Source organism: Martes martes, assembly GCF_963455335.1.
Source record: "Martes martes genome assembly, chromosome: 1".
In the NCBI taxonomy this organism is placed as follows: Eukaryota; Metazoa; Chordata; class Mammalia; order Carnivora; family Mustelidae; genus Martes; species Martes martes.
This window is the reverse complement of record NC_137888.1, coordinates 191,684,626-191,697,548: the sequence shown is the minus strand read 5'-3', so window position 1 is coordinate 191,697,548 and position 12,923 is coordinate 191,684,626. Positions and strand designations below refer to the sequence as shown.

Here is a 12,923-nt window from a genome sequence, read left to right as displayed (position 1 = left end):
GTGGTCACATCGCTGTTCCATTGTCCTGGTTGCTTCCATGTTGCAATCAAAGCTCCAGAAATCTGGCCCAGCACATAGAAAGCCCCAAAGGCACACTGAATGAAGAAATGGCCACTGAGGGTCACTCTAATCAAAAGATTCACCTGTTGGAGAAACCCGTCAAGCCTCATGGGGCTTCCTGACAGCGGCACACACACAAAATTCAAGGCACCCTATATTCCAGTCCCAACCTAGACATCCTCAGCCTTCCTGCCCCCACCCTGGGCCAGGGACCACCCTCCCCCAGCTTTGCCAGTTCTTTCATTCTGCCAGACTTTTCTTTCAAAGGATTTCTCCACCTCCTGGTTCTGCTTACAGGGCCACCCAACCCCTTCTTCTAAGCCTCCTCTGAACCATCCAAGTTAAGTTTCTTCTTCATAAACTAATCAAGTTTCGTCGTCTTCTTCAATGCATCACTGCAAAAGGCTGAATGCATTCTCACTAAATCAGGAGGCATGATGGGGTGCGTCTGATTTTACTACAGACAGGCTTTCTGGCACCGGTGAAATTCCCATGGGGGGCCAGCAGAGGGGGAGCACGACGTGGAGAAGCCTTCCAGAGAAAGGTAAGCCTCCTCCACAGCAGGGGAAACTAAGGCAGACCAGGAAGCCAGAATGACTGGGAACCAAAGGGGACCACGGCTAAAATGCCAGATTTCCAAAGGTGTCAAGCAGCATCCGGGCACTGGCACATACCCACGGGCAACGACATAGGCAGAATGTTCTAGTTTGAGGAGCAGCAGGAACTGTGGTTCATGTTTCTCTGGGAAGAGTGGGGAGGTGCAGAGACAGGACAGAGAGTTCCCTGTACCTTGGAATACCTCCTGCATCTCCCTGTCTGTGGGCCCCTGTGTCTTTTCCTTGCAGCCCCAGCTGGGTGGGAAGCCAGTGCAGACAGGGGAGAGGGCCTGGGCCTACTGTCCTTGTCTTTTCCCTGGAAAACATAAGTAGACTCCAAAACCACACCAAGACCTGACACGGCGGAACTGCTCCAAAAACCGTGTCTTCCCTCCTCACTCCAGACGAGTCTTCTTGAACTTCAGATCCTGAGCAGTTACAGTAAATCCTGTCCATGTGAGTGCCGATGCCCCACCCAGAGCCAAGGTGCCCACTCCAGAGGAAGGCAGCGATAAACTTTCACTTAGCAGGGCCCACACTTGCTAGGGCCGACTGCTAGTGCATCGGTCTGGATTACATTGCATTTTCCTCTGGTAAAAGAGAGGCTGTTTCAGGAGAGGAGAAACCAGAAATCACCTGGAGAGAATAAAATCACAAGGAAAAGGTTTTTAAACCATATGGCCTGTCTCAGGAAAATGCACTTCTTCATTCCAAGGAAACCCTCCCTCTATCCCCATCTCAGAACAGAAGTCTGGGGCCATAGCCAGCATTTTTTAAAGAGTTACCATTCAGTTGGGGGGGGGGTGTTGGGGGGGGTGTCGTTCCACAAAAGTGACAAAACAGAACACTTGGAAAAACTAGTTTTTAAGGAAATAAAGTTTTTACATCTAAAAAGGTTATATTTAAAGCCTAATCCCTCATGACTTCAAAAGGATTCATTTGAAATATTCATTTAATGTGTGAAATGTAAATATCCCTTCGAACATTTAATGAATGCTATCAATTTCTATTCCCTTCCAAAGTTGCCGCCTCAATTTTATAGGACATTTCTTAAGTTCAAGCAACCTTCCCTACAATGTAGTAATTTTAATGAAAAAGCCTCATGATTAATGTCATGATTAATGCCCAGGTTTGGAATGAAGGAACATACAATAAAATTAGAATAAATTTCCAACAATACTCGCCATCTACTGCCCTTTCAACTCCTAAGGTACCAGCCTTATGCAAATAAGACACTTTACCGTTAGGTTTACTGTAAAACCAATGCTTCTTAAAAGTGCAGTTTTTTTTAATGGAGGTAGTTTCCATTCATGCTATTAAATCAGACAATTTATAGGCCAACTTCCGTTTTAGAAGAGAATTACATGTGTGTTCACATCACATCTTTATTTTGTCATCCACCCAGTGATTTGTCGAGGACAGCTGGTACCTATTAAGTCTCCCCTTTAAATGGTGTAGCCTTAATTAGCTACATCCACCTTCCCCCAACATTTCCAAACAAGGAACCAAAGCAAAGGGAAGCCGTTTTTATCACAAATGCTTTGAACAATGGAGTTGTAAATGTTAAAATAATAGTTTCCATTAGAAACCAGCTAGTTATTCCTTTTTTAGGCCCCATCACAAAAAAACCAGGGTACACACAGGGTTTAAAATGTTCGGTTTTTGTTACTTAGGTAATTTTTGGTTTCACGTCTGCTGTTATTAATTAAACTTTCCGAAGATATTGCTTAAGAAAGGGTGAGGGACAGTCTCCCAGAGAGAGTCTTGATTTTAGGCTACACACTTCTTACTTGGGACTTCTGAGCCCATAAAAATCAGTAGACAGAAATTGCACAAAGAGAACAAGGCTGGTATGGTTTTCTATGAACAGATACCATGCTCTTCCCAGAAAATAAAGACTTTCCAACTCACACAAGGAGAATTCCACTTGATTGCACGATTTTAACCTGCCACATGTAGCTATAACACACTGATCAGGATACAACGTAGACTTCCGTACTTTAAAAAAAAGAAAAAAAAAGTAACCTATGATGCACTCAGGACTTTAAGTGTGAACTATGTCAACCAGCTAAATGTTGAGCAAGATAAGAAGCCACCTCTAGGATTTCCCTCTCAGATTTGGTTTCCTCTTAAAGATTTGCCCCAGCTTTAATCTGCAGTAAGACTATCTGTTTCAATTGGATGTGCTCTTTCCTGGGCTTGTGTCTTTTCAATCAGCCAGTAGCCCTGCCGGGTTTAGAGTGGCAGAGAGGAAGTGGCCTGTGGTTAAACAGAGGAAATTCCAAGGCATTTTAATAGAGCAAATAGTCTTTACTTCCCACAGGGAAGAGCTTCAAAGGCCCTGGACCCTGGAGGAGACAATGTGTTGTGGGGCCATCAGTCACCTAATCGTGTGTCAGGACCATTCAGAATGTCCCAGCAGCCAAGACAAACACTGCCCAGGAGGACATTGCCTCCCACCAGACGAGCAAGTCTGGCTGCTGGGAGATGGGGCCCATGGCACCAGCACAGACAGGCCCCCTGAGCTTGCTGAGGGCAGGGGACCTCCAAATTTGGGGGAGATGTGAAACAGAAAAGGTCTTAGCTGCCAGGCTAGAGTGCAGGAGAAAGGTCTCCTCCGAGGGCACTGTCCCCCAACCCTGCCAAGCTTCTAGGGGCACCTGAGCACCCCTCCCCCTGCCTCAGCACATACTCTTACAATTGCGGGGGGGGGGGGCGGTCACCAAGCTTCCAGAAGACTAAAAGCCCATCCATCAGAGGCAGACACAAGAGGGAGTGAAACGAGAAGGTACAATTACTCGGTGATGGGGTGGCCCCAGCAGCAGCAGACATCTGCTGGGCACGCTATGTGAAAAGCTCAGGGACCGATGAGAGGAAAAGAGGGTCTAAAAGCTTAAACACACACACATTTTAGGCCAAATGAAGCATGAAAAATACTCAACTTAAAGACTTACAAAAGCATTAGCCGTTCTTTCCTTTGTAGGGACGTTGGTAAGGTCTGAACTGCAGAGAATATGATTTGGATCCTACCCTACTCTTTCCTGAGACTGTTTTCCAGACAAGCCCAGCTGTTCTGGGGAGGAACCCATAGCAGCGTCAGGGTCGCCTTCACTCCCGGCCTCCCCTTCAACCCCAGGCTGAAGGCATCCACCCAAACCAGGGTGCCCTGCCCAGCTGGTTCCTCTGGATCCCCTCAGCCAGCCTGACCCCTTTCACTGGCCAGGGCTCTGACAAAGTCTCCACTTCCTCTCTAAATCCAGGCAAGTCATTTAAAGTCAAACTTGGATTTTAAATGTTTAGAATGTGGTTTCTCTCCCCCTTCTCTGGCCTGGGGGAGAGTCCTCTCTTCTAAAGCAATGGCTCTCAACAGTGAGAGGAATTTGTTAAAATGCCAATTCCTGAACCCCCATCTCACTCCCATTCTGGTCGCATTAGCCTTGAATCTGCATTTTAACGAGCTCCCAAGGCAATCCTGATACTGGAAACCCCTAGACTTTACTTTGAGAAATTGTGTTCAGAGGGAAAGGGTCCATAGCCGGTACTTACTTGCCGGTCTCATTCACCCAGCTGTATCCCCTTGTTAATACAACTAGCACAATGCCCCAGGCACTGCAGGGGCTGGGGCGGGGGTGGGGGGGGGGTGTTGGTGGGATGATGGGGGAGGGGAAAGAAGGGAGGGCTGTTCAAGAGAGATGGACCCAGGCCAGGAGGATTCCCAATTAACCCGGCAAAACAGGCCGGAGGAAAGCATTGCAGTTCTTATAAAAATGTCTCTCTGAAAAATGTGTCAACCAGGGCTGAGTCATTTTTTAACCAAGAATTCTGTAAGAGACATGAGAGCATGTATAACATGGAAGACATGGCCACAAGACAGGCAGACCAGATGCAGGCCAGGGAGCCATGAGCTGCAAGTGAATGAAAACGCATCCAATTCAGAATCAAATAAACATGCCTGGGCCCACAGCCAAGGAGAGTTCTTGGATTGGACTTTTATCAGGACCTAAATTTTAACCAGCTGGAACTTCTTCTTTTCCAAGTACCACCCTATTCCTTCCTACCTTTTGAGATGAAGTATTTGCCTTAAATGGGAAACTTGCACTTCATTGTAAAGACGATGCCAGCATTCTGGCTTCCTGAATTCCTGGAGGAGCAGGCTTTTTTGCAGGGTAGACATTTGTTTCAGAGATAAAAGACCAGAGAAGATGTACCCCATTTAGATAAGAAGGCATTCCTTGTTCCCTCCTTCTCCACTGCAGGAAAACGCCACTAAACAAAAACCTGTGGGAGCCGATGCCTAATTCTTTGTCCCATCAGTGTATTTTGAACAACTAGCAAGATGAAAGAAAAAAAAAAAAAAACTCAGCGCAATTGACAGATAGAAAGTTACCCGTCACCAACAAAATCATTCCACCACTATCAAGAAGCAAGAGTTAAGATCCAGTGTAAATGAGGATGCCAGTTTTAGAAATTGTTACTTCTTTGGGAAAATTGTATTTATTACTCCAAGAGCAACTTTACCTGGCAAGGGCCCTAAGAGATTTTTTTTTAAGAGTCAAAGAAGTGTGCCCACAACTCATTCCTAAAACACTGAGCTGTGTTCAAGATGGTATCGGCCCCTTAATTGCCCCACTAATAATAGGAAGGTTGGGAAATCTGACCACTTAAACCAGGTCAGCTCCTCAGCCTCCCCAAAGGTGTGTTAGAAAAGCTGCTGAGGGTTCACTGGCTTCAGTCACCTTGCCATTCCTGGGAAAATACACACTGCTGCCGGGGCAAGAGTTCCTGGAACAAATGTTCCCTGGAGATCAAGGGGGTCATTTGCCCCGTTCCTCTGCAGCACCCAGATCCTGCAGGGCTCACATTGCCACCCTGCTGTCCCCCTCAGGTTCCATGTGACCGAGACCCACAGAAAGCCGTCTCCTGTTTGATTCACACATAATCAACCCTTCTTTTAGGTCTGCATGGCCCCAACTAGACTGTAAGCAACCTCAGAACTGAGACCAACATCTATGAGCTGAATACCCACCATCTGGTAGGGGACTCTGACATGAATCAAAGGCCCAAATCATTGTACACCAGTATTCACTGGCCAGTCCTCTGACTGCAACTTTTGGAAGACCCGATGTAGGGAGGCGGGGGCGGAGAAGGCTTCCTGAAGGAAGTGCTGCTGGAGTAGAGAAGGGAGGCTGGGGTGTAAAGAGAGGGAACACAGACAGGAACAGCATGTGCAAAAGCCTGCTGTGGAGAGGACACTGGAGCTCAGTGCTCTCATCTTTCCATCCACTTCCTAAAATCATCACTTAATACAGGATTAAGCAAGAAGGCTGCAGGGTCTAATTGGGCTCAGCCAAGATTTACAGGCTCTGAGGCCACCAAGATGAGGTTAAGTGCCTGGCTAAAGAAACCTGTCCTAAGACACAGATGTGAGCAAATACTGACAATGTAGTGTGGTGAGAACTAAAGCACAAGGACGTGCATGAGAAGGCAAAGCAAGGGGAATGGCATTCAGGGTGGGCTTCCTGGAGGTGGTATCACCGGAGCTGAGTCTTAGGACAAACAGAAGGTTCTTAGGGGAGGAAAAGGCATCCTAAGAGCACAAAGCATGCCTCAGCAGCATAAAGGACACAAAAGTTAGGGACAGGCTAGAAAGGTAGGTATGCAAGGCAGGTGGGCAAGAGGGGTTGGGGAGAGCTGGTGGCTCCATCAGAGGCACCGAAAGGCAAGTCCAGGAGGAAAGGAGCCAAGCAGCAGGTTGGAAAGAGTGTGGAATCTAGGAGATGGCCCAGAGGCTTCCATGCTCATTCAAGAAGGGATGAACAGGAGACAATTAGCGAGACCAAGGTAAAAGATGTTGAGAAGGTCACGCCTAACTAGGAGTTGTGGTGGGAGAAAAGAGGTCAGCCTGACTGTGAGGCCACTGAGGGCAGGGATGCACAATTAGGGGAAATAAACACATTCCCACAGCATAGAGACCCAAACCATCAGTGTGCCTCCTTTGGGTCACTATTATACCCAAAGCATTAAAACTTCCAAGCTTTGTGAAATGACAGATGAAGCCACCTAGACAATTGCAGAAAAATAGCAATTGGACTGATCCACCTAAGCTGTCATATGTAAACTCAGAATAAAATGCTTGTGATGCTCTTACAGTTATTCAAAAGCACCAAAATATCCATTTAGATCCAAAAAGTTTAGCAGGACTATTTAGTCAACATGAGATAGTCTTAAGGAAAGACTTGGGAAGAACTTGGTATCTTAAAAGATAATAATTGTGAGATTTTACTAAAATGTGATGCTTTACTCAAAACAGGAAGGTTATATTCACTATGGGCTTGGTGGTGGGAGGGTGTGTTATAGCTGTCCTAGTGCAGCTAGGCTATTAGGTTTGAAGTTATTCCAGCTGCCTGGCTCATACCTGGTTTTCTGCACTGTTCCTCTGATTGTGGGACAAGGGAGCTGGAAGCACCATCCTGAGACTCTAAAAGGGTTCCAGGTCCTAGGCCTTGACTGTGCTGAGGCCTTTCAGTACATCTCTGAAGAGGTGAATCAACTTTGTTCTAAGGACCCAACTCTCAGCGCCAACAGTGCTGGGATAACAAAGAAATCCCCATTTATTCCCATTTTTTCAGGTGGAGAAACTGGACGCGGGAGCAGAGCCAAGGTCATGTCCGTGGCTGCCTGAGTGCAAAGCCCTCACAAAGCTCTCCACAAGTCTGAAGGCCTTGAGCGCCCTGACGCCTGGCCGCCCTGGCTTGGGTGGGAGGTGCGGGGCAGACAGAAGCAGTTTCCGGGTCATGGGGCCGCCCAAACCCAGGAACCCTGGTGGGGACCGGGGATCGCAGCATCCCCGCGCACATCGCCCCCCACCCGGCCAGCATCAAACTGCTCGGTTACTGGGAGAAGACTCCAAACACGAGACTAAGGATGTACACCTCTCCACTCTCCTCCGGAGCATCTGACCGAGGTGACAAACTCATGCCTTCCTTTGGCCTAGAAAAATATCTGCAAGTCAAGCTGGGGCCAGGCAGAAGGGGTGTAGGTCATCCATGAGACCCTTCGCTAGACGAAGGGCAAGATTTCCCAGCAAGTCAGGAATCGGGGGTGGGGTGAAAGTGGGGTAAGACGGCCCAGCCTAGAAGGAACAATGCGGCCACGAGAGGGGGCGCATCCCTCCCCAGCGCTCCGGGTCCCCTCTCTGTCAGTCCCGGGCCTCTGCAGAGTTGAGGACCAGAAGAGTGGACTACAGGACCACTCCTGCTCCCAAGCGCCCCCAGTCCAGACAGCTCGGAGCATCCCAGCCCCGCGGAGGAAGAGGCACGGGTCCGGAAACAAAGGGTGGGGCGCCCTTCTCCCGCCCGCCCTCTGGGAGCCGGACCCCGGCCAGTGGCCGCGCCTCATTAGCAACACAAAGCCGGGGGTCGGGCGGTCCCTTTCATCCCGGCTGGGGCTGGCGGACGCGCACCCCGGGAGGGAGGGAAGAAGGGCGGGAGCAGCGGTGATCCCAGCCCTGCCGCTGACTCCGCGTAGGGCAGGCAGGTCGGCACCCGCTCGGCTGCCCGCAAGCACCTGTGCGCACTGCGCCCGCCACGCTTTTGGGGACGACGAGAAGTTTCTCCTTACCCTCCAGCCGCAGGTGTCGGCGCCTCGCGCTCTGCTGGAGCCGCCTGCCGCTACGGCCAGCTGCGAGCCGTTGAGGCAGGCGTTGACCGTGAAGAAGACGGAGCAGAGCTGCAGCCACGGGGCCATGGCCGTGCGCTCGCCCAGCCCTACCCAACTCTGAACCCCGGCTGCCTGCCTCTGGCCAGCCCCAAGTGGGCGGTGGCGGCGGCGGCCGCGGCGGCGGCGGCAGCGGCGGAGCTGGCCGCACTACCGAGCATGCGCCGCCGGCCCGCGCCCGGCCCCTTCCCTTGGGGCCCCGCCCCTCGCCCCGACTTTAGCACTGTGGCCCCGCCCTTCCAGCCCAGCCCTCTGTCTTGGCCCCGCCCCGCCCTGTAGTCCGCCCCAACTATGGCCACACCCCGAATCTCCGCTGAGGGACTGGGATCTGCAGTTTTTTTCTCGTTACCTGACAGGCCTTTTTTTTAATCCAAAGGATTTGTCCAAGTGATGCCTGCTCTCAGCAAAAAACTCAGGAAAACACAAAGAATATAATAATAATGGTTTTAAAAGTAATTTAATCAACACCTACTATTTGCCAGGCCTCTTCTTGAATCTTCCCAACCACAGTGGGAAGTGTTAGTATTATTCTTGTCCCAGTTTCCGGCGCAAGAAAGTTAGGGTAATGTGGTGGTTATAAAAATCCCAGCTGAGGGGCGCCTGGGTGGCTCAGTTGGTTAACCGACTGCCTTCTGCTCAGGTCATGATCTTGTGGAGTTCCAGGATCAGGATTGAGTCTGGCATTGGGCTCAGCAGTCTGCTTCTCCCTCTGACCCTCTCCCCTCTCATGCTCTCTCTCACTCTCTCAAGTAAATAAATACAATCTTTTTTTTTTTTTTTTTTTAAGAAAATCCTAGCTGAGACCTCCGAAAAATGACTTGCTCCATGTTACTGTCCCTGGAAACTGGAAAAACTGGAAAAACAAAAGTATGCTAGTCTGGGGAGGATTTTACTGGTTAGCACATAGCAAGTGTTCAATAAAGGCTACATTCTAACATTAACACACTTGCATAAGGTCAGCTGGTACCTATTGAGATTCAAATCCAAATCTGACAAAAACAATACACTTCACCACCCCACTTGACAGACTCACAACCCTGAGATCAAGAGTCACACACTCCACCAAGTGAGCCAGCCAGGCACCCCATCTGAAACCATCTTAATTGGCTTCTCTGGTCAATAATGAGGTGGACCATGTTCCCATGTATTTAGTGGCCATTTGCATTTCTTCTTTGTTCCACAATTGGACTCTAGGAAAAGGAGCAGTACTTGGAGTTTATAGCCAAAGGAGAGCCTTAAGGAGGGTGCTGGAGAGGACAGCATTTCTTCTTGGGTTTTACTCACATCACCATATGACTGAGTGACCAGGGAAGACAGAGCAAAGCCCCTGTTCCCTTTCCAGTCTCCACACCTACGCACAGCTCACTGCCTCACTGGGCAAGTGGGAGCCCCTGAAAACATGCAGCAGAGTTCAGAGCTGCTCCAACTATAGTACTACAGAGGACACAAGAAAGAAAAGACTTATGTGTCCATTGTAAAACTTGTTAGACGGACATCCCTCAGGACCAGGGAATGAGATGCCCTCTTATGTACCTTCTAAGGAGGCCTTAAGCTTGGGGGGGGGGGGGATTGTGGTGGGAGGAGAACCACATACATCAAAGGGTCAAATTTGTTCAGGTAATAAACTGACATTTGGCAACATTCTCCCCATTCTGGTCTTCTCCATTGATTCTTTGCCTCTCATGCCCTCTTTTTGTTCTGGACCCTTCAGAATGTTTGTGAGGCTGCAGAAGTGAACCTCTGTCCTGAGAGTTGAGATAAAATGAGAGGGCCAGGCCACTAAGGTGACCTCCATGGACCACACCTTCCTCCAGACCACAGCCTAGTTCAGTTGTGTAGGTAACAGGAGGATGAGGCCGTCCTCAAACACAATACGTGGGCTCACCTACCACAGCCAGGATTGCCTGTGCCCCGTCACAATTTCAGCTGCCCGTCACCATACCTGACTGAATCACCTCTCTGCCCCCATCCCTGGCTCTCTTCCTGGCACACATCACTGGGCAAGAAACTGTTGCTGCCTCTGCTCCTGTTTAGAATGAAACTGGGAATTAAACAGATTAAATCACCTTTAAATAAGCTGTTGATGAAATGCAAATATATTTCCCCAATTTACCTAGAAACTAACCAGATAAGAAAAACCCTTAACACAATGACTGTATTTTGTTAGGAGGCAAATTATCCCCAGAAATATAAGAAAGGATAAAGTGATGATGGAAATAATTTGTATCCTGAAATCATTTTTAGCAGAGAAGAACTAAAGACCATTTTAATAAGCAGTGGTTAGAAGCAGTGGGCCAAAATTCTAATTTATTTTGGTATTACACTCAAGTATGTTTTATATACTAATCAAGACATTAAAGGCAAAGGATGCCTCCCTGCCAGGCTCCCAGCAGGCTGAGGAGTGTAAGTTTCCCAAGGCTCTGGGGGAGCACCATTGTCCTGAGAGCCCCAGCCTCCGTCAGAGCCCTCTAAGGCCGCCTGCATGCCAGTCTGGCCACGGACAGTCTTGGCTCCCACGAAGTAGATGTCTACTTCACCTTCCGGAAGCCGAGATTCAGCCCTCGACTCATCTGACACTGCCCTCCACCCTACCTTCCCCCAACCCACCTCCTCCAAACCCCTACAACCTCCCAACACACAGTCTCTGCTTGGGGCGACTCTCTCTCTTTCTCTCTCTCTCTCTGCTTGGGGCGCCCCACAGCCTTCCCAAACTGGTCTTGATTCCTTCCACACTACCCAGAGGCTCGGAAAGATGTTGGGCGTTGGACCTGGAGAGGATGACCAAACCCCACGCCCTGGAATCCACGAACCCGCCCCGCAGTGCCGGGGTGGGGGGGCGGTGGGTTCTGCAGCCACAAAACAGAATTCATGAGTGCCCCGTCACTTCCGACTTTTTCCCCCCAGGAGGAAAGGAGGACCCGGGCGTCCAGGCTCCACGGTAACCCCTAGGGGGCGCGCGTGGTCTAGGTCAGAGACGCTCGAACTATCTCAGACGGCGCCGCCCCGAGAGCACACCATGGGGACAAAACCTCCGGTGCAGGTGCAAGTGCTTGCTGTTACCGGAGCTGGTGCTAAATTTGAGGGTAAGTGCAGTTCAGGAGGCGATAAGAAACCTAGGTGAAATATGGGCTTTCAGCAACAAATATGGGCTTTCAGTGACCGTGTGTGTGGCTTTGAGCAATTGTCTTAGCCTCTCTGAATGTCAGGGTTTTTTCCCAGCAATCACACAGGAATGATGGGAATGCAATCTTCAGTGGGGTTTTGTGTGTCTGAAGGAAGCAAATGGCGATGAGGGTCCGTGAACGTTACTACTGTAAGCAGTAGACCAGGAGCTGATGTAGCCAGGCCCAGGGGCAGCTGGAACCCAGTCAGTAGCTAGGGGAGATGGGCGCCTCTACCTCCTTCCAGAGCTAACATCCTGATTTGGATCTGCACTAGACTGGACCCCAGACGGCTAGGGACTGTATCCTGTTTACCATTCACTCACTCATTCATTCAACAAGTACCCATGGAGTCCTTGCACGATATCAGGCATTATGCCAGAAGCCAGGGACCAGTATGAACAGTCAGAAACTGTCCCCAACAAGACACTGTCCCCGGCTGTCATAGAACCAACAAGCAAACATTCCTTTGAGGACACTGACATTACTCAACTACATGACTGGGAATAATTACAAGTCTCTAAGGAAGTGACATCTGAGCTGAGGTACCTGAGGAGGAGGGGAGCAAAGACAGAAGGAGTGTACTAGTCAGAGGAAACAGCACAGGCGAAGGTCCTGAGGGGATTGGGAACTAAGGAACCAAAAGAGGTCATTGTGATTGGAGAGCAGTGAGGTGTGGAAGCATGGTAGAAGGTGAGCCCAAGAGGCCTGCAGGGAGAGGTGGGCAGGACTTTGTACCCTGGTGTGGAGCTGGCTTTTGCTACATACTTGTCAAATGAATAAATAACTAGGATCACTGTTGAAATTCTGGAATTTGATATCTTGAATGCAAAAAATCATTTAAAAAACCTGGAAAAGGGCGCCTGGGTGGCTCAGTTGGTTGGTCGACTGCCTTTGGCTCAGGTCATGGTCCGGGAGTCCTGGGATCAAGTCCCGCATCTGGCTCTAGGCTCCATAGGAAGTCTACTTCTCCCTCTGACCTTCTCCCCTTTCACGCTTTCTCTCACTCTCTCTCTCAAATGGATAAGAAAAAATTTTAAACAAAAACAAACAAACAAACAAACAAAAAACCTGGAAAAACAGGGGCGCCTGGGTGGCTCAGTTGTTAAGCCTCTGTCTTCAGCTCAGGTCATGATCCCAGGGTCCTGGGGTAGAGTCCCGCATCAGGCTCCCTGCTCCGTGGGAAGACTGCTTCTTCCTCTCCCACTCAACCTGCTTGTGTTTCTCTCTCGCTGTGCCTCTCTCTGTCAAAAAAATAAATAAAATCTTTAAAAAACAAACAAACCTGGAAAAACATCCAACCCTACTAAAGTTCTAAATAATGCAAATAAAATAAAATACATAAAGTTTTCTTGTCTTTTAAGGTTATTTCTACTGTAAAGTTCCTTAT

The 12,923-nt window shown here is 49.3% G+C and overlaps 1 protein-coding gene across 1 annotated transcript in view; it reads right to left on the bottom strand.

The window, feature by feature from the left end:
* Positions 1-8,402, bottom strand: part of IL17RD (interleukin 17 receptor D) — a gene marked incomplete at both ends in the record, with an annotated part of 65,061 nt that extends 56,659 nt beyond the window's left edge. Inside the window, one exon of the mRNA XM_080827594.1 lies at positions 8,277-8,402. Within this exon, the coding sequence (XP_080683720.1) occupies positions 8,277-8,402 (126 nt within the window). The remainder of the gene's footprint in view (positions 1-8,276) is intronic.
* Between the last annotated feature and the right edge of the window lie 4,521 nt (positions 8,403-12,923).